Source organism: Mirounga angustirostris, unplaced genomic scaffold (genome assembly GCF_029215605.1).
Source record: "Mirounga angustirostris isolate CCGP_5_RB_7025 unplaced genomic scaffold, mMirAng1.0.hap1 SCAF_8, whole genome shotgun sequence".
Lineage (NCBI taxonomy): Eukaryota > Metazoa > Chordata > Mammalia > Carnivora > Phocidae > Mirounga > Mirounga angustirostris.
This window is the reverse complement of record NW_026991716.1, coordinates 135,710,520-135,731,048: the sequence shown is the minus strand read 5'-3', so window position 1 is coordinate 135,731,048 and position 20,529 is coordinate 135,710,520. Positions and strand designations below refer to the sequence as shown.

At 40.9% G+C, this 20,529-nt stretch overlaps 2 protein-coding genes across 4 annotated transcripts in view; both read left to right on the top strand.

Annotated features, from left to right (window-relative positions):
- The window catches only part of TMEM242 (transmembrane protein 242), a 29,213-nt gene that overhangs the window by 2,892 nt on the left and 5,792 nt on the right, over positions 1-20,529 (top strand). Inside the window, exon 3 of the mRNA XM_045865802.3 lies at positions 3,486-3,623. Coding sequence (XP_045721758.1) covers positions 3,486-3,623 — 138 coding nt within the window. The remainder of the gene's footprint in view (positions 1-3,485; positions 3,624-20,529) is intronic.
- Positions 3,486-19,721, top strand: LOC123836771 (L-lactate dehydrogenase A-like 6A). Of its 3 annotated transcripts, XM_064598277.1 has the most exons (5): positions 3,486-3,623; positions 9,185-9,334; positions 10,066-10,174; positions 10,532-10,626; positions 17,346-19,721. In XM_064598277.1, exon 5 carries the CDS (start codon positions 18,165-18,167, stop codon positions 19,290-19,292), a length of 1,128 nt encoding a protein of 375 aa, XP_064454347.1. In that variant the 5' UTR covers positions 3,486-3,623; positions 9,185-9,334; positions 10,066-10,174; positions 10,532-10,626; positions 17,346-18,164; the 3' UTR covers positions 19,293-19,721. The 3 variants fall into 3 exon arrangements, with proteins under 3 accessions (XP_064454347.1, XP_064454346.1, XP_064454348.1); XM_064598276.1 differs by lacking the exon at positions 9,185-9,334; XM_064598278.1 differs by lacking the exons at positions 9,185-9,334; positions 10,066-10,174; positions 10,532-10,626.

The window sequence follows — 20,529 nt, the reverse complement described above, 5'->3', positions numbered from 1 at the left end:
AAAAAAAAGCCCTCATTGCATAAGAATCTCCTTGTTACAGCAGTAGAATTACTGATTTTATTAAATCTTAACCCTTGATTATACCTCTTTACTAATCCACGTGAAGAAATGGGAAGTACGCATAAAGCCTTTCCAATTTATATCAAAGAAAGACGTTTTTCTCCAGGAAAAGCAATGGTGTGATTAAATTGCATGCTGAACTAGCTGCTTTTTTTCCCCATGTACTAACGTATTTTATTTGAAAGAGGAACTGACAGACTATAGTTATTCAGAAGTGGGTATTTGACAGACATTTTCTTCAAAATGAACAAAATGAGCCTGTGTCGTCTCTTCAAGCAAGCACTTGTCAGTATTTGTTGCCAATGATAAAATTGGAGCTTGCAAGTGAAAATTAAATCTTAGGATTTAAAATCTGGTTGGGTCTCAGGTATCCCAATACTTGTATCTGCCATTGTCAGCTTAATAGGTACTCAATACGTAAAGGCTTTTCTGATGAGACTGGTGGTAGCGTTCATGATGTGAAATTTTAAATGTTTAATAAATGGTGTCAACATTGGAAAGATCTGCATAACTTGGTAAATCAGTATTTTCTGAATGATCATAATGCATGGATAAAAGGTCTATTAGAAATACAAAATAGACTAATGGATTTTAATGTAACAAAGTACAAAAAACTCATCGGTGTGACTTCAGATCCCAGAGTGCATGCCGCTATTTGGGAAGTTTTGGTGAAGCATCAAAGAAGGAAGGCTATTAAAATACTTGTCCCTTTTCCAACCACAGATCTCTGTAAGGCTGGACTTTATGCAGATTCTTCAATCAAAAAACATATTGCAACAGATTGAATACAGAAGCATTTATGAAAATTCATCTGTCCCTTGTTAAGCCAAACATTTAAAAGATTAATCAAAATGTAAAACATTGCCTCCTTGCACTAAATTCTTTTGTTTTGTAAGGTAGCTGTTTCATAAAAATAGGTTTATATATATATTTTTTAAATTTATTTGTCAGAGAGAGAGAGAAAGCATAGCAGGGGAAGCAGCAGGCAGAGGAAGAAGCAGGCTCCCTGCTGAGCAAGGAGCCTGATGTGGGACTCGATCCCAGGACCCTGGGATCATGACCAGAGCCGAAGGCAGACGCTTAACTGACTGAGCCACCCAGGCGTCCCAAAAGTAGGTGTATATTAATCTATACGGGGTTTATTTGTAAATGAATTAATACTTAAAATTTAAGAATTTCTTAGCTTTAATTTCTAAAATATTAATTATTATTAAGTATAGGCCACATAATCAGAAATCTTTGGGATCCAAGTATAAATGGATCCTGAGACCAGAAAGTTTGAGAACCAGTGTTCTGGATGGTTAAATATGTTGTGTAAAGTTCTGCCTCCCCTCTGGGGAAACATCTGAATTAGAGCATTACCATTGATCCAGACTCTGTTTGAGAGGCTCAGAGGTTCTGGAGCATTTAATGCATTTACACTTAGCAAGCACCAGTTTAAGAATACCACTTAGGCAGTGTACTGCCTGGCAGTTTTCTCTGACATTAATAGTGATAATAATATCTAGCATTTGAATGCTTACCATGTGCTACCTGCTGTTTTAAGGGTTGGGGTTCATTGAACCCCCATCACAACCCCATGAGATGCTGTTATTATGTTGCCCCCATTAAACTGAGGCACTGATGGATTAAACAATTTGCCCACCGTGGCACTCTTTCCATCTTTGATTATTTTTGGAGAAGAAATTACACTATTTTTAGCAATTTTTTATTTAAATAGATTTCTGTCCACTGGCTTGGAATCTAGACATTAACTATAATACAGATTCAGATTGCAACTCAGGACTTTAAAAATGATCAGCTTTTAGTTGGGGACTGCCTACATTGCTATTATTTCAGGAGGATGGTCATCATTTCTTTAAAGTCTTAACTGCATTGTCTTAGCTGAGTATCAGGCTAGAAAACTGGGAATGGAACGGCAGTAGTAAGTGCTGAACGAACATTCATTTTTTTTTGTCCTTCATTGAATAAACAGAGGAAGGTGTAAGCTAAGGTGGCTTTTAAAAGCACATGTACGTATGTAACACATATATAATTTCTGTCCTTCCCAAGGAAATAAGGAATTTTTTAACTTAAGTTTCTAAAATAAAATTTAGGCACTTAAGTTGACCCTGGTTTAATAATATTTGGTTAACGTTAACTGCTTCTGGATGAAAATTCAGGCCAGTTAGAAGTTAGTGAATTTATATGAGATCTGTGATATCTAGAGAACCACTCTGAAATTACAGCAACGTGAGAAAAGGGTTAAGAGAGTTTGTTTTGATCATAGAAAATAACTAAAGAAACATCTCTTGAAAATCTGGTTGGGTCTCAGGTATATTACAAACAAGTGTTAAGTCAGCAAATAATATCTTCTGGGTCAGGGCATGGTGCGAGACATGAAAATACAGGTAAACCAAGTGTTTCTGTGTGCCACCAATAACATTCATAATCATAGCACACATGCTACAAACCTTTATTCAATGGGTTGAGCAATATAAAGAAAATTATTCTAAAAAGGGAAAGGCTTGAGTAAATGGAAATTTGTTTCCAGAAGAAAGACCAAACATAAATTTGCTGTCTTATCACATTAGCTAATCAGTTTGATGACACTGTAATGAAAATGCCAATGAATGGGACTCAGAGAAATCTTGACAGAATGTTTTAGGGCTTTTCTGGGAGAATTAATAGGCAAAAAACAGCAAAGAAAAGTTTTGGAAAAAATAATCAGTAATCGGTGCTTTCAGTGATGGGGTGGATATTCCCTTTTGAAGCATGCATTGCATTCCTATTCTTCTCTAGTCAAGTTTTCATGCTGATAGTCTGAAAGTTGTTCAGTTATTATGGTATAGATTTTTACCTTAATATGATACCTTGAAACCCAAGAGGAGAGTCATTGTTTATTTTCTAGTTTCTCATGAATAGCTGCCATAAGCTGGGTTTCTACTATGTGCCCTGCATTTTGCATATGTATTTAAAAGTCTTTGTAGTGACTTAGATTAGCTCACCTCTTTGAGGAACCCCTCCTTAAAGCTTCCTCTAATTGCAACAACAGATTAGGTATCCTCCTCTGGGACTATGGTGCCCTATGTGTATAGTTCTATTGTCGCACATTCCATTTAGATCATAATTAACTTTTATGTGTCTGTGTCCTCCTCCCCTCCCCCCATTGACTGGGATCTTTAGTCAGAAAGAAGTTACTCTATTTGCCTTTTTCTCTCCAATACCTAGCACAGCTCCTGGCAAGGCCCTGAGTACTCAAATATCTGTCAGTCAGAGAAGGGGTGACTTCTCTGCAGTTACTAAGTAGCAAAGCTTCTTTTTGGACTTCAGTTCGTCTGGCTTCCCAAAATTACGGTGACATTCAGAGAGTCATGAGTTTCAAACACTCCTGAAATAATTACTTTTTCCGAACTGATGATTTTTCCTCTCTGTCTTCATTGCAGGGAAGTATGGCCACAGCTGCCTTACCAGAGAGCGGGTCTTCCCTTGCCTTGCGAGCCCTGGGTTGGGGCTCACTTTATGCATGGTGTGGGGTTGGTGTGATCAGCTTCGCAGTCTGGAAGGCTTTAGGAGTTCACAGTGTAAGTAACTACAGTCCTGTAATTGGTATCTGGAATGTTTATTCCACTTTCTGTGGTCTAAATATACCTGATTTTCAAGAAGTGTGTGTGTGTGTGTGTGTGTGTTTGTGTGTGTGTGTGTAATTTATACCCCAAGTTAAAAAGCTGTATATTAGGAATGATTGGCTTTTTTTAAACTACCGGTAGGAAGTTCTGTGGACAAGGCTGCACATGTGTGACAGGTGAGAATTGACGTGGTTTGGAATGGTGGCAGCAAGGGAATTGAGGTAAAGAGGTTCTGGATATATTTTGAAGGTAGAGTCAACAAGGACTTGTTATACGTCGGCTGTGAGAGGTGAGAGAATAAATGAAGTCAAGGATCTCCAAGGCTTTTGGCCTGTGAGCAGTTGGAAGATGGATGGGAACCAGTGTGAGAGGAGCAGGTATTCAGGGATAATGCTAGGAGCTCAGTCTGGGGCCTGTGAGTTTGAAATATCTGTTGGATCGCTAAGTGGAGAGTCAAGCAAACAGTTAGATACAGAAGTTTGGAATTCAGAGGAGAGGTACAAGGTCAAGATGTAAATTTGAGACTCTTCAGTATATGGGTAGTGTTCAAAGCCAGGAGACTAGGTGAGCTCACCAAGGCATTGAGCTCACCAAGGAGCTCTGGGCACTCCCAAGGTTTAGAGGTTGGGAAATACGGAGCAAATTAGCAAGGGAGATTTCCCTACCAAAGGAGAAAATCCAGGAGAACCGGGAGAATGGTGACTTGGACACCACGTGAAGAAGGTGTATGGTGGGTTTAAATCATGTAAGATGAGACTCAGGAGTTTGCCAAGTTAGCCTTGATGGCAGTCCTTGGTGGGTAAAGCCTGGGTGGAGTGGATCCAAAAGAATGGAGGAGATTGTATATACAGGCATGTCTTGAGTTGTGCTTTACAGGGAAAGAAAGAGATGGGGTCATAGCTGGAAAGGGGACTGAGATCAAGAGAGGTGTTTTTTTGTTTGTGTTTTTGTTTTTAATTTGGGAGAATTAACAGCATGTTGAGTATGCTGATGGGAGTGATTCTGTAGACGGGGAAATTGCAAGGGAGGGGGGAGTGATAAGTAATATAATTATTATAGGCATTACTGAATTTTTTATATTTGTTTTAATCATAACTGAACATAGGCATTATTGTACTTTTCACTCAAAGTATACTGATAGACAGATAGATGTTGCTTTTCTTCTAGTCCGACTAACCTTTATTTTTAAAGTAACTTTGCTGCTAGTAATTGTTTATAACAATAAAGTTGTGTTTACTTGGAAAAGTTAGAAAACCCATGACTGAAGATTTTGGATGATTTTTGTTGTTAACCTCAGTTTTGCTTTTGACCAGTATAAAATCTCCTTCCATTGCAGGCATTGTACCAGACATTTTAGGCATAGCAGATTATTTAATCTTCACAATAACTATGAAGCAGTTAGTAATATCCCCCATTTTATAAATGAGGAAATTGGGTCTCAGAGAGGTTAAGTCACTTGTCCGAGATCACACAGCTTGTCATTGACAGAGTCAAGATTTGGATCCAAGTCTGATAGTCTTTGGAACCTAGATTTTTTTTTCCAATGTTACCTCCCCTAGCTAAGATTGGAAATAAATGAGTAGTTGGAAGGAGCCAGAATGAGGAGGAAGGAGGTAGTAAATTCGGTTTTGATGGTGATGTGATCCACACATTCTTGATAACTTGACAGGTTTTCCTGGGTATCTTCAATGTGGGCCTCATCTCCCAACATTGTAATTAATATCAGTCAGGGCCATTCTTTCCTCATAAAAGAGAAGGTCTCCTTTTAGCCTTCATCTTCAGTAGACAAATGCTTAGGGCATAATGGTAAAGCAGGATTCATTTGTATATATAATATGAGAGCAGTTATTTGAAAACAGGTGGAAAAAACGGGGGAAATATGCCCGGTATAAATGTGTGGATGAATTATGGGGGGTGTGGGAGTGAATTTTTTTTTTTTACTTTTCTGTACGTTCTTAAATATGTATTGCTTTAACAGTAATACTACCTTTAAAAAATATAGTGCTGGATTTTATTTTTTATTAATTTATGCTAAAAATGAAGCACAGCTGCCTAGAAGTTCACAAAACTTCTTTGACTACATGTGACATATACTTGAGGGCATGAAATAATAATAAGGTTATTAAGCTTTTAGTTTCTATAAAAATGATGGTCTGTTAGCACTTTATACTGACTCCATGGAATTGTTAGGTGATGTTTCCAGAACTTAGTAATGTAGGTCATAAACTGAGTAATAAAGTTTTAAGATATTTTAAAATATAAATAGCCTTTGAATGAGAAGAGTCATAATGAATTGATCCAAATTTTCATAGACCAACAAAGTAAAGATATTTAGATTAAGTTATGTGCTCAAGAAGTTGGGCTTTATGGACTATCCGGTGCTATTCTAGTTTCTAGAATGTGAACTTCTTTGTTTTATGGCCTAAATAAAATAGTTGGGGAAGAAAAATTATTTTCTGATTGGCACTACTGAATACAAGGACACTTGGAATCTTTTTATATCTTCATGTCTTTAACTAAAACATGAGAATACAAATGTACTGTCCCCCTACCTGTAGGTCATTAGGAATATCAGTTTGATATCCATATCTGAGAAGTCTCACAGAAAAATGAACTACTGATAGTTTTTCAAGGGCACACCTTTTGAAAGCAGTAGTGTTTATTAATTAGTTCATTCAAAAGACATTTGTGGGCCTGCCCTGAGCCAGGCACTGTGCCTAGACAGGGCTCCCCAGTAGACCGTTATGGATGCCTTCGGTTTTAAGACTCTCTAAGCAAATTCTTATTATATGACCCACTCTGAGTCTTGTGGAGAGCAGTATTACATTTCAGTTCTCCTTTAGAGAGTTCTGAGGATAATTGTGAGATTGTCCTGAGTCCTGGGAAATGTTATCTTTCCATGACTAAAGAAAACAATCTTAGAAAATGCTGGACAGAAAGGTCCAGGTCTCTGCACTCAATAAATAATTGATATGATTATTCTAGGTAAATTCAGGTAAATCAAAATCAAGCCCAGTGTCAAATAATTGTTGGTAGCAACCTTGAATCATATTAAAGTGTCATTATACACCCAGTTCAAAAAAAAAGAAGGGTGCCATCTACTGGCTGAAGGAGAGCAGTTCACATTCCCTATTTTAATTCACAGCTACATCTGCTGGCCTAAACAAGGGCATGCTGCAGTGCTTGAAGCTAAGCTCTTCAGTTTCTTAGAAATATTTTGGATTTACACTTTATTCGTAGTTATTATGGAATTTATTTCACATATAACATGTATAATACATCAGATGTAAATTTATATTTTACACAATAGTGTTATCATTTAATTAGAGATTCCAAAAAAAGGAGAGCTAGTGGAGCTATCTTGTCAGCAGACTGAAGCCAGTAGGTGTGCCCAGGATTTAAGGTGGGAGCCTCCCTCCCTTCGTGTACGAACCAGTCCAGATTCAGCCTGGGATCACCTCACCAGTTCCGGCCTGCCAGCATGGTGGGCCAGCAAGCAAGGCCTGATTGCTCAGTATGGATTCACCAATTTCTTTGAATTATGGTATTTTATCATCTGATTATGATTGAGGCAGCATTAATTTTATAACAGTAACTTAATTGTGAAAAGAATGAGCATTTACTATGGGTCTGTGGTCCCCTAATGCAGCTAATGATCCCAAAGGATCCCAGATGATCCTGGGAGACTGCCCTGTTCAGGCCAGGTTCACACCGTGGCAGTATGATTAGATTCTTTTTATTAGGGGCAAATATTTTAAGTTTAGAGTAATTGAAATAAACGCTTGTCAGTGAGTAAATAAGGATCTCTAGAGATAACAACTAGTAATTCCCCAATTATCAAAAGAAAAAACCAGGGCACCTGGGTGGCTCAGTTGGTTAAGCATCTGCCTTTAGCTCAGGTCATGATCCCAATTTCCTGGGATTGAGCCCTGTGTTGGGCTCTCTGCTCAGCGGGGAGTCTGCTTCTCCCTCTCCCTCTGCCCCTCCTTCCCCCCTCATTGTGCGTGCTTGCGCGCTCTCTTTCTCTCTCTCAAATAAATTTTAAAAATCTTAAAAAAAAACCACCATGCCACTTAAAATTATTTACATGTTACTCAAACACAAAGACTTAACTTTTGTATCTTTTCTTATACTGAAAGGATTTCTAAAAAGATTGAGCATATTTATGGTTAGACTATTTTGCCTTTTTTTCTCCCCTTAGAAGGAAAAATGTTGGATGTATAAATAATTCCTGATTGATATGACTGGGAGCTTTAGGGCTTATGCCTGTGGACTCATCTCGTTCAACATTTGTTGGAGGTGAGGCTGTCTCAGGGTACGAGTCAGAATCACCATTGCTAACATTTACTGTACCTTGTATTTAATATATTCATGATAACCTGGTATAGTTAGAATTCACAGATAATTTACAGTTGTTGCCCTCAGAGGAGCTAAAATCTCAATAGTGATAAAACCATGAATGAAAACATTTTTAGTTATTGTGAAATACTTTAAATTGTCCAGAGACTTAAATTTAAAAATTAACTTGCAAATAAAGGGGATTTTTAGTTTAGTTTGTTTTTTACCATGTAATTAGAGGTATTTGTTTTTATTTACATATATTGCTTATTTTTAAAGAAAAACATGTTTAGGACCTTTTTTAAAACAAAGATGGCTTTGTGTTTCTTTTGTTAAAATTAGGTACTCATTGTAAAAACAACAATAACAACAACAAAAAGAGTGTAGAAAAGTACAAAAAGGGAAACAAAAATCACCAGAAATCTCACTGAGTTATAATCACTTATTACAATAAAAACATCCCTTCAGACTTTCTATAAGCCTATTCATATAATTGTAGGTAAATGTTTTACTGTTCTATTCTGGAACCTTTTTTCACTGAATAGCCACAAGAACGTCTTTGCACAGTAGACTATATAAATCTCCATCACTTTTAATGGCTACATGGTGCTCCATTATAATTTACTTAATCAGTCTCCTGCCAATAGCATTTAGATTGTAATTTTTCACTATTAAACACCATAGTGAACCTCTGTAGGCATGCATCTTTTTGTACTTTTCTTGGTCAGGAAATTTGTCCTAAAGACAAATGTTATTGTTGAATCCAGGGGTATTTAAAAACTTTTTGATATCCATTGCTAAGCACAAAATGTATACACTTAGAAGATACTGTCAGTGCATACAGGTTTCCTAGCACCCTCGCCATTAGTGGCTTCTTCTACTTTGAAATGTTTGCCAATCTGAGAGATGGAAAATAATCTCTTTCTTCCTTTACTGCATCTCTCAGGGCTTTTATGCAGATAATCTGTGATTGAAGTCTTATACATCTCTCCAGCCTCAGTCGCCTCCTGATCTGCTGATAGAGGTTGCTTCTTGCTCAAGAGCCCAGGCTTCCTTTTCCTTAAGAACAAAAAGTAAAACATGTAAATAAAACACATCTTAAATATTTCTCCAAAAATTGGCATCTGTCTTTCCTATACTAAGATTTTTTTTTAAAGATTTTATTTATTTTTTGACAGAGACAGCGAGAAAGGGAACACAAGCAGGGGGAGTGGGAGAGGGCGAAGCAGGCTCCCCGCCGAGCAGGGAGTCCGATGCGGGGCTCGATCCCAGGACCCTGGGATCATGACCTGAGCTGAAGGCAGACGCTTAACGACTGAGCCACCCAGGTGCGCCGGGTTTACGCTCATTTCTTAATGACCTTATGACTAGCTTTGAGGGCTTTTGCTAATTACAGTAAAATCTCTTTCGACTTTTTGCTAATTTCTGGTAGATCTTGTATTAAATATGTTTATTCCTACACAGTTTTTAAGTTATTCGTCTCAAATGAAGCAACATTTGTAGGTGAATGCTAGAACCACATATGTAAATAAAACTATGAAAAGGCTTAGAAGTTTTTAACATCTGAGATATCTAAGAAGGAAATAGACTGTCAGCTTTGTACTTTTTGGTTTCAGTCAAAGGTTAAAAACAAATCTGTCTCCTGGCAAATTGTTTAATGGTAGCCACTTCTGAGGGATCTGCAGGGGAGGTCTGAAAAGTGACTGAAATATGTCCCTTCTGCGTCCTTGCCTAATCTAATTTGAGAGCTTCCAAACGTCTCTACCAGCTTCTGTCCCCGAAGCAAACTTCAGTTCCTTACTCTGATTACCATAACGTCAGCAGACCCAGCTTCACTTCCACTTGCTGATAGTACTTACTAGAACGCCCAGAACACAGAGTCATCATGATCTTGCACAGATAGTTCTGTCAAGCTGAGGGCATTCAAACAGTGTAAGCATTGAGGAATATATTCCTGGAATCATTTTTAAATTAATTGGAAGTGGCACTGTGCATCACTTAAATTTAGGTCTGAGGTGACAAGAACATCTCTATAACCCTTATTTCCCATTCACTGCAGCTCTAATGGGCTTGGCATCCGGTGGCAAGAGGCACTCGATGTAATGTGGAAGGGCAATTTGGTGACAGAGAGACCGAATCACAGGGACTTGCTCAGTTTAAAACGGGAGGTAATGACCAATGTCGTATTTTGTTTTCTGTGGGGGGGGTGTCTAAGGTTGGCCTAAGCCAAGAGGGTGGGGGAAAAAAAAAATTGGCTTTTTTTGGCATATTGCCAAAATACCTCTTCTAAAAACCCACGAGTTTCCTTTTATAAGTAAAATAGGGCTGCAAGCATTTTATAAAATGGGAATGTGCAACAATTACTAGAAAAGATAAGCTCTGCCATGAAAGCCTTGTTTCAAAGCCTGACACAAATCAGGCTTAATCACCTCAGGAATGTTACCAGCCTTACTCCACTCGAGAAGTATCCTTGATTTCATTTGGGTTTTCTTTTTCTTTGTCCTTATTTCTAATACTGAGCATAGAAAATTGGACTCCCATGAGCAGATCTCTCTAAATAAAGCACTGTGGAGTGAAGACCTGGTAACCTACGCTTCCCCCCTACGCTTTGTTGTGAAAGGTACCTGTTATTGGTTGGTCACTTAGAAATATCTAAGAATCTATAAAACATTTTTATATGTGTATGTTGATATATTTATATATATTATTATTCATTTACCAGTGTACCTGAAAATGAAGTGGTCACTCAAATTGAATTTTCCTAACTGAATAATTTCTAACAATTTTAAGAAGAAATCTTTTTTTTTAATGTGCTATGTATCTTTCCACAATGTAGACTGTGCCGAACATAATTTTACTAGGTTTTGATGACTTAGATATATCAGTTATTGTTTGCTTCTTGTGTTAATGGATTCTGGCCTTTTATAGTTCTTTATTCTTTTTGTAATTTTTCTCAATCCTAGTTTGGCTCTTATTTTTTCCTTCCCCTATTCCATTTACTTCTGAAATGCTGCTGCCTTATTTTATACATTTTATGCTAGGTTCCTTGCTTTGCCCTTAAATTTTCTCCTTCACAGGGTCCATCTGCTCTGGTGGCTTCATCCACACGCAGAAGGCTGCTAGGTCTGCATCTCTAGTCAACCTCTGAGCTCCTTGCCCATAGACCCACTTGCCTGGACACTGATGCTTGGATGTCCTGCAGGCATCACTTGTGTTCCCACCTGAATGTTATTTACTGCCCCTCACCCCGTCCCCACCCTGCATCCTACTCCTGGATCACTCACGGTGAACGGCAGCGTCATCCATAGAGTTGCCCAGAGAGAAAAGCTGGATTTTGTTCATGACCACACTCTTTCTCACCCCTGTATCTAATCACTCACCAAGTCTTGTTTCTCCCACACTCCCACTGCCATTGTAGTTGGAAGTGTCTCCCTGTCCCAAGATTGTCACGACGGACCTCTGTTTTCCCTGCCTCCAGCCCAGCCTCTCCATAGTCCTTTCTCAACAGTTTGCAAGAGGCTCTGGCCTTCATCTTCCCCAGACTTCTCCCTGCATCTCTTCCTCACTCGGCCTTTCTTATGTCACCCTGGGCGAGGTGTCCATGCTGCTCCCAAAGGCCCAGCATGGCCATCTGTCAGAGGACCTTGCTCCCAGAATTATCCTCAGCCTTTGCTGAATGTCAGTTTTCCCTCCACTGCAGTGTGTATGGACATGCTCCAGGTTCTCCCGCCTCTACAGATTGTCTTGATGTTCCTCATCTTGCTCCACCTGTCAGCCCGTTTGTCTCCTTCCCTTCCCTAGAAAAGATTTCCTGAGCGATCTGCCGTGGTCATTGCCTGCACTACCCCCCTCTCCCTCACTTCAGCCTCTTCCCCAGCTGTGGGGGAAACTGCTGGTCAGGGTCCCCATGTCCTCCGTGTTGCCACACCCGGGTCTTCTCTTCATCACCCCATTACTTGACCTCTCAATGATATTTGGCACGGTTGAGCATTCTCTCCTCCACGAAACACTGTCTCTTGGCTTCTGAGACACCTTCGACCTCACTGGCTATTTTTGCACATCTTTGCTGGCTGCTCCCTGGCAGACCTCTAAACATGGGGCTCTCCAGTGGCTTTGTATTTGCACCCTTCAGGTTTCCTTCTGTGCTCGGTCCCTCAGTCCCCTCAACTATAGTCCTCGGCATTTTAAACAATCTGATGTCGGATTTGCCCCACAACTGCACGTTGTACATCATCAGTTGTGTGTCCCAGTGGTATGCCAGCAACCTGTGTCTTATCCAGAACTCTCGGTTTCCTCACCACCTCCCCTCCCGGCTTGCTGCTCCCCTCGTCTTTCCCATTTCAGTCCGAGTCACTCCCATGCCCCCAGCTGTTCAAGCCAGAAACCCAGCAGAGACTCATCCGGGCTTCTCCCATTTCCCTTCCTTCCTTTCATGTCATCTGTGGGCAAGTCCTACTTGTTGGCTATGCTGCTAAACACAGCCTGGCTCCTTTCATCTCCCTCCACCTCCATTCACCTTTTGCCTAGCATAGTGAAAGTTTTCTGGCCTCTCCTCGCCTTCCCCTGAACTTCTCCTCCACACAGCAGCTGGGGATATTTGTAAAGTGTCAGATCATGTCACTCCTCTGAAAAACTCTTCAGTGGCTCCCAGTGAAGAAGTCTCATGGGATGGGGATGCCTGGTGGGTGGCTCAGTCGTTAACCGTCTGCCTTCGGCTCAGGTCGTGATCCCAAGATCCTGGGATGGAGCCGCGCATCGACTCCCTGCTCAGCGGGGAGCCTGCTTCTCCCTCTCCCTCTGCCTGCTGCTCCCCTTGCTTGTTCTTTCTCCCTCTCTCTCTGTCTCTCTGTCAAATAAATAAAATTTTAAAAAATCTTTAAAAAAAGAAGTCTCACGAGATATAGCTCCACCTGCCCACTGACCTCCTCTCGCCCAACAGCCACCCCTCCCACACCGCCCCACGGCACACCAGCCTCCCCGCTGAGGGACCTTCCGCTGAGGGACCTTCCTCCAGCTTTTCTAGGGGACTCCTTTCCCAGGTCTTCGCATGGTGGCTCTGTGTTGGTATTTAGAGTTTCAACCCAATTCTATTTCATCTCCTCAGAGAAGCTTCCCCAGACCTTCTGGTCTAAAATAAAGTAGCCTCTTTACTCCCACCACCCAGTTCCTCTCTGACAGTATCCTGTTTTCTTCTTTACACAGCACAATTGCAAAATGAAGTTATATTGACCATTTTCTTGTTTTATGTGTCCTCACAAAAAGAATGTAAATTTTAAGAGAATGGAGATCTCATTTGTCTTGTTCATTGTCGTATCCTCAGCACCTGTAAGAGTGCCTAGCACAGAGGATGTGTCCAGTAAACACCTGTTGGATGAAATCTGATCACAGTTTCTGCCATTTCAATGGCTCACTCTTCCCTTGAGAATAAAGTCCAAGTTCCTTGAAATGGTTTGGTCCCTCTGTGATCTGGCTCCTACTTATTCTTTAACCCACTGGTTCTTAATGGGGGCATTTTGACTTCCCCTCCCCACAGAAGAAAGATATTTGGCAACATCCACAGACAGTTTTGGTTGTCATAACGGTGGGAGTGCTGCTGGCATCTAGTGGATAGAGGCCAGGGATGCAGCTCAGCGGCCTGCACTGCACAAGACAGGCCCCACAAAGAGGGATCTGGTGCAAATGTCCGCACTGCTGCGCTCGAGAGTCTGGCTGGTTCTCTGTTGCACTCAGAGTTCTAGCCTTGCTGAAAGGCCATGTTCTTCTAGCCTCTGAGCCTTGTCCTTGCTAATGTCCCCACTGAACACTCCTTCCTCTTCCTACTGTTCTGCTGCTGGCTCTGTTCCTTGCCTAGATGGGGTCTTGAGGCAAACTAATCTCTAGCCGTTACAACAGGGAGTTAATCTGTTCTGGCAGTTGTGAGACTGTAAAGGTAATGTAAGTTTCTATCTTCAGGTAAATTTAAGTTTTTACCTAAATTGAAGGTAACTTCGGTGTACAAACATAGTCTTCATGTCATTTTGTTTAGATGAATAGAACTATTATCAAGGACTGTGGTATTATTTCTATTAATCCAACTGCAGAGAATAATTGGAGTGAATTAATAAAACTGCACCCATGCAGTTAAAGCCCAAATCCATAAAATTTGGTTTTGTCAGTTTTAAGCTACGATTTGGGCTATTTAAACACCTACCAGTGAGTTTTAATTTCTTTGTTTTTCATGTTTTGTGCTTCATTAAAATATTTCCTTTTGAATGATTAATACATGTGGCTCTTTTTTTTTTTTTTAAGATTTTATTTATTTATTTGAGAGAGAGAGCGAGAATGAGAGACAGAGAGCATGAGAGGGAAGAGGGTCAGAGGGAGAAGCAGACTCCCTGCCGAGCAGGGAGCCCGATACGGGACTCAATCCCGGGACTCCAGGATCATGACCTGAGCCGAAAGCAGTCGCTCAACCGACTGAGCCACCCAGGCGCCCACATGTGGCTCTTTTAAGTGCATCAAAAATTATGTGTAGATGATGCCTTTAAAGAACAGAAGAAGTGAGATTTGGGTACTTTGTTAGATGAACTTGCCAATTCCTGTTATGATATTTGAATACCATCAATGGAAGTTGACTGCAGTGTTTTGACTTGACAGTCTGCTTTTATCAGGAAACAAAGCTTTGTGGCCCTACTTTTGTCCCTCCCCAGCATTCCTAGTATCACGGACAAAGGAAAATGCTTTAAGGTGCTCGTATTTGTAAAGACCCCCACACAAGGATTACAAAGTTATATAGATTTTAGTATAAGAGCAATAGAAGCACAGCCCACTAATTTGTCTTAAAACTACAATTTGCATTTTATGATTTTTAAATCACTCAAAGAAGACTTTTAAAATAATTATGTTTATATAATGCTCTGCTTGCTGGTGAGTTTATAGCTTACAATATTAATTAATACTGCTTTCATTGCAGCTTCTCTCTCGCTTTTTTTTTTTTTTCATATCAGGAGTTTTGTGCAGTGGTTATTTTTTAAAAGCTTTCCAAAGAACAAAACATTTTTTTTTTAAGAATGAAAATATTCTCTCTGGCATTGCATATTTGTTTTACTGTGTTTCTAGCACTGTAGAATTTCTTTCTTTTTGTATGTTCTGACTTGGTAGGTATTGGCTTTGGCTTTGAAAACAGTTAAATCTTTTAGCTTATCCATATCTTTATCTGAAATTTATACATCAGCCTTGCTAAGAAACCCCAAACAGGCACTACACATTTTACCTACCCCTTAATTTAGAACTTTGGCACCAGGCGGATTGTCCAGCTGTGCCTTCCCATTACTCTCACCTTTCTGCCCTCTAGCCTTACTTCACTGGGTTCTATACTCGTTCTTTTCTACCGTGAATATTTACTGAATTCACTCACCAAGCTCTGTCCTAGAGGGTAGTGATAGGCTCTAAATACAAGGTGATCTCTTTGGAATGACAAATTCCCAAGTAATTACATTTAATAACGTGTGATAAGTCCTACAATGGAGAGGGGTACAAAAGACTCTGGTGGCATAGGATTTTTAAAAGTCACTTCTGCTTGGGGGATTGAAGACTGAGAGGATGGAATACTTGAACCAGACTCCTAGATAGGAAAAGGGCAGGGGAGCTGGGGTGAGAGTCCACGCAGCAAGAATAGAATGACTTACTTGCAGCCATTGCTGGTCCAGAGACTTGCTGGTCATCTTCATTTCCTGCTTCCTCCCTCCTAAGTGATATAATCAAGCATAATCCTGCCATCAGCTATAATATTATGCTGTATTTTGAATAGATAATTTGAGTTAGGTTTTCCATTCAAAAGGAATAAAGAGAGGGCGCCTGGGTGGCTCAGTTGGTTAAGTGACTGCCTTCGGCTCAGGTCATGATCCTGGAGTCCCGGGATCGAGTCCCACATCGGGCTCCCTGCTCAGCAGGGGGTCTGCTTCTCCCTCTGCCCTCTTCCCTCTCGTGCTCTCTGTCTCTCATTCTCTCTCTCTCAAATAAATAAAATCTTAAAAAAAAAAAAATTAAAAAAAAAAAAAGGAATAAAGAGCCACCGAAGACAGGTCATTAGGGAGCTGTCTGGCTGTATTTATTTAGCTTTGCACATCTTTGAGTAGACCTAAATCTGCTCTGGAGGTCATGTACATCTCTTTGTCTTTCTTAGTTCTTCCCTTCTTATCTCAAGACTTACTGTAAATAAAAAGCTGCTTTGTTTGAGGTATTTTTATTTTGGAGAGTGTTATTTTCTCAAAATTGATTTAGTTGTGGCTAAGGGAAAAAACTGAAGAGGCAGCTGTCAGAGATTTTATTTCTGAAGAGGTTCAAACTCTAGAAAGAAAATTACTTTAGAAAGAAGTCATCTAGCTAAGAGTCTTTATGTGCTTGAATTTCATCCTCAAGAACACTTATCTTAGAAAATGACTTGACTGGTCAAGGAATCATTATAGGAAGAAGGTGGGAACAGGCATCAGGTTAAAACATTTCAGTTATGAATGGGATAAAAGAAACCATCAAAAGTTGGTCTTTTAAAAGGATCCCTCTAAGATGTTAGCCATCATTAAATAAAGATGATCATTTTAAAAATTCCAGTTTTCAGTTTGACAAATGGTTACCATAAGTCTGACCACCATTGTGGAGAGGACTCAGGTATGTGGTGCTCTCACCATGGTGTGTGTCATGGAGCTTGTGACCCCATACTCTCTAAATGGGGAGTCTGGTCCCTGCTAGAGTGCCGAGTCACACTGAAACAGGATTGCAAGAACTCCAGTAATAGCCACACTTTTCCAGCCCTCACCAACTCCTTTGCTTATTATTCCTGTCTTTCTGGACGGCATTTCAGTGGCGGAAAGAATAAGAATAGCTTTCCAAGGCCAAAATATGAAATATTCATTTTGTCAAGATTTGGTGTTCTGAAACTGAAATGCTTTTGCTTGTTTGTTTGTTTTCTGACTGGGAGGGGGCTGTGAATGCTAAGAGCCCTATTAAGGAAGAGCATATTGCTTGCTTAGAAGGAGAGGAGAACTTTGAGGAATGATTATATGGTCAGAATTCTATTTACAAGTGGGGAGAAAGTGCCATTATTTTTATTTGGACTTTTGTAGTTTACTGGGTTTATTAGAGGATATATATTTCATCAGATGTAAAGCTGCTATCTTCTTAGTAACTTCCAAGGAAGTTCATTAAGACTGACCAGAGAAATGCAGAGGAAGGCAAGGTATACTGATGCCCTGTTGTGCACTGGCTAATATTTGTTTTACTGTTTTAATCAGTTATCTGATTTGTGCGTTGGCCAAAATTTGCCATTTTAAGGACATTTAAGATCTGTCTTCATTTTAATAGAAGGCTATCGCCCCACCTGTCGACTTGAGAAGTCGTTTTTAATCACGACTCTGAATCACAGGCTTCCCTTTGGCATGAGAAAGAAGTAACAGCGTCTCGCCGTGAGTTTTCGCTGTTGGACTAGCTAGGGCACAGTCGGCCACTTCACCTGTTGTCAGCTGCTGTGACTTCCCCACGGCTGTGGGTCATGGTCGTGACTGCTACAAAGGCAGTGGGACCTTTCCAAATAGAAAGTTCTCAAATTGGATACAACATAAAACAGGAGCCCCCCTTCTCCTACAGATGCAGAGAAATGGTGAAGGCGACCATTTGGAGACAGAGCACACACACCTTACTCTTCCCGGCAGGGATACAGTTCAGAAAACTTAACCCTATTTTTATCTGTACTTATTGGGATTATTTTTACTTGGCATCTGTAGCAAAAATAGAAAATCAGTAATCCCAGGGATCTGTGTTGAGCCATCATACACGGTAAAGATTGCAGAGAATTCGTGTTTATAAAACTTTCACTCCAGAATTCATTTGCTAGAGAAGCCCTTTTCCCACCCCAGGCCGAGGCGAGTACTTTCCTGGGGGCCCTTGAGATGCCCCGCGGGCTGGCCGCCAAGCGCAGCCGCAGTAGGGGCTGCGGGGCCTCCGACACCACGGCCTCGCGCAGCCGCAGTAGTGGCCTGAGGGGCCTCCCAACAGCCACGGGCTTGCGCAGCCGCAGTAGCAGGCGGAGGGGCGTCTAACGGTTACCCCCCGCCTTCCTTCACGCCTCGGAGCTTGTCTGTCGCTTCCTTCGGTTCTCTTCCTCCGTGTCTGGAGTAAGTGGCCATGAGATGGGCAGTGGGAGTCCTGCGGGCCGGCCGGAGAGTGGGCGCTGGGAGAGTGAATCCGCCGTGTCCCCGCCGGCCGGCGGGCCTCCCGCTCACGGGCGCCTGGGCCGTCACCCCCGTGTCCAAGATGGCAACCGTCAAGTGTGAGCTTATCGAGAATTTTACTTCCGAGGAGGCCGTTCATCACAGCAAGGTCTCCATTATAGGAACCGGGTCGGTTGGCATGGCCTGTGCTGTCAGCATCCTGTTAAGGGGCTTGACCGATGAACTCGCCCTTGTGGATGTCGATGAAGACAAACTGAAGGGTGAGACCATGGATCTTCAGCATGGCAGCCCTTTCGTGAAAATGCCGACTATTGTGTCCAGCAAAGATTACCTGGTCACTGCGAACTCCAGCCTCGTGGTCATCACAGCAGGGGCACGCCAGGAAAAAGGGGAGACACGCCTTAATTTAGTCCAGCGAAACGTGGACCTCTTTAAATTAATGATTTCCAGCATCACCCAGTATAGCCCTCGCTGCAAAATGATTGTTGTTTCCAATCCAGTGGATATATTAACTTACGTGACCTGGAAGTTGAGTGAATTTCCCCGAAACCGTGTTATTGGAAGCGGTTGTAATCTGGACACTGCCCGTTTCCGTTTCTTGATTGGGCAGAAGCTTGGTATCCACTCGGAGAGCTGTCATGGGTGGATCCTTGGAGAGCATGGAGACTCGAGTGTTCCTGTGTGGAGTGGAGTGAACGTCGCCGGTGTCCCTCTGAAGAATCTGAACTCAGATGTAGGCACTGATCAAGATCCTGAGCAGTGGAAAAATGTCCACAAAGATGTGATTGCTAGTGCCTATGAGATTATTAAAACGAAAGGTTATACTTCTTGGGCCATTGGCCTCTCTGTAGCTGATCTAACAGAAAGTATTTTGAAGAATCTTAGAAGAGTGCATCCAGTTTCCACCATAATTAAGGGTCTCTATGGAATAAACGAAGAAGTATTCCTCAGTGTTCCATGTATCTTGGGAGAGAGTGGTATTGCAGACCTTATAAAGATAAAGCTGACCCCCGAAGAACAGGCTTGTCTGAAGAAGAGTGCAGAAACACTCTGGGAGATCCAGAAGGAGCTCAAGCTTTAAAGCGCTTGGAACTCCCTTTCTGAAGTTACTGAAGGGATAGTAGTTAACAGGGTTTTGTATGTCTAATTTTTTTTATAAGCTTGAATTTCTAGAAGTTGGAAACAGGAAAGGAAGTAGAGTGAGTTACCTGTTTATTTAGCCCCCCAGCTTTTTTATTTAGTATCCAGATGTCAGGATGATTTTTTCCCCCCACAATTATTAAGTGATTGCATCAAAGGAGGTGTTTTTGTACCACTAATGTACCAGTACTTGCTGTGTTGTGTGGTTGCAGTTGCTCTTTGGTCCAAAAAGGATTAGGATGTAGGTGTTTGTGTTACAGAAATGATAATTTTCATTAAGTACATGTTCTTTCATTCTGGATGGCTTATACTTACTGTGTTCATTTATATACTGTTTTTAAGATGTTGTAATTTCCTCTACAATGTAAAAATAAATATACATACAGAAGTACTTTCTGTAATGGAGCTGTCAGCTGTCTTCATTCCCCTGTGACTATCAGCTGGGCCTTAAAAAAAAAGGCATTATAAAACGGAGGCTGTGAGTAGGTCCTGTTTGTTGGGGGGGAGGGGCACACACATGCTCGTGTATGGATGCCAGTGAAGCAGGATCATTAGGTTAAAATATGAAAATAGGAGTGATCTGGTTGGTAGCACTTATAAAGTGTTTAATGCAGTAAAATGTAAAGCTTTTAGAAAGAGACCTGACAGACGGCAAGTGTTACTGTCATTTGTTCAGCAGGGAAAGGAAACATACTTAAATTTTGGAGCTGATAAAAACAAAGCCTGACTAAAATTATTTTAGAACTGGCTCTGAGATCCTGACCTGTTAGCACGTTAAATCAGGAAGTGTGTTACAGACTGTTCTTGTTAGGCCTGGTTTTATCAGCGGAGTGGGCCCTGGCCCTAAGATGCTCCAGGGTCATCCCTGTTGCTCAGTTTACTTCACATTAACAGAAAGCTTTTGTTTTTGAATTTTGCCTTGTTGTTAATCATTGTCATAAAAATTGGTTATTTTAATGAGTACTTCAGAGATTTTATTTCTCAGAAAGTCACACATTCACTTTTTATTCCTAAATCAGTTGGCTTTACTATAGATTCTAGACTATGCATGTGATACAGTGTGGGTTTAGGAGAAAGTGAAGCTGCTTATCAGACCTTTACCTAAATGATATACTAATAACTTAGAAAATAAGATTTTTTTAAAAGATCTGTTTATTTTAGAGAGCGAGCCCAAGCAG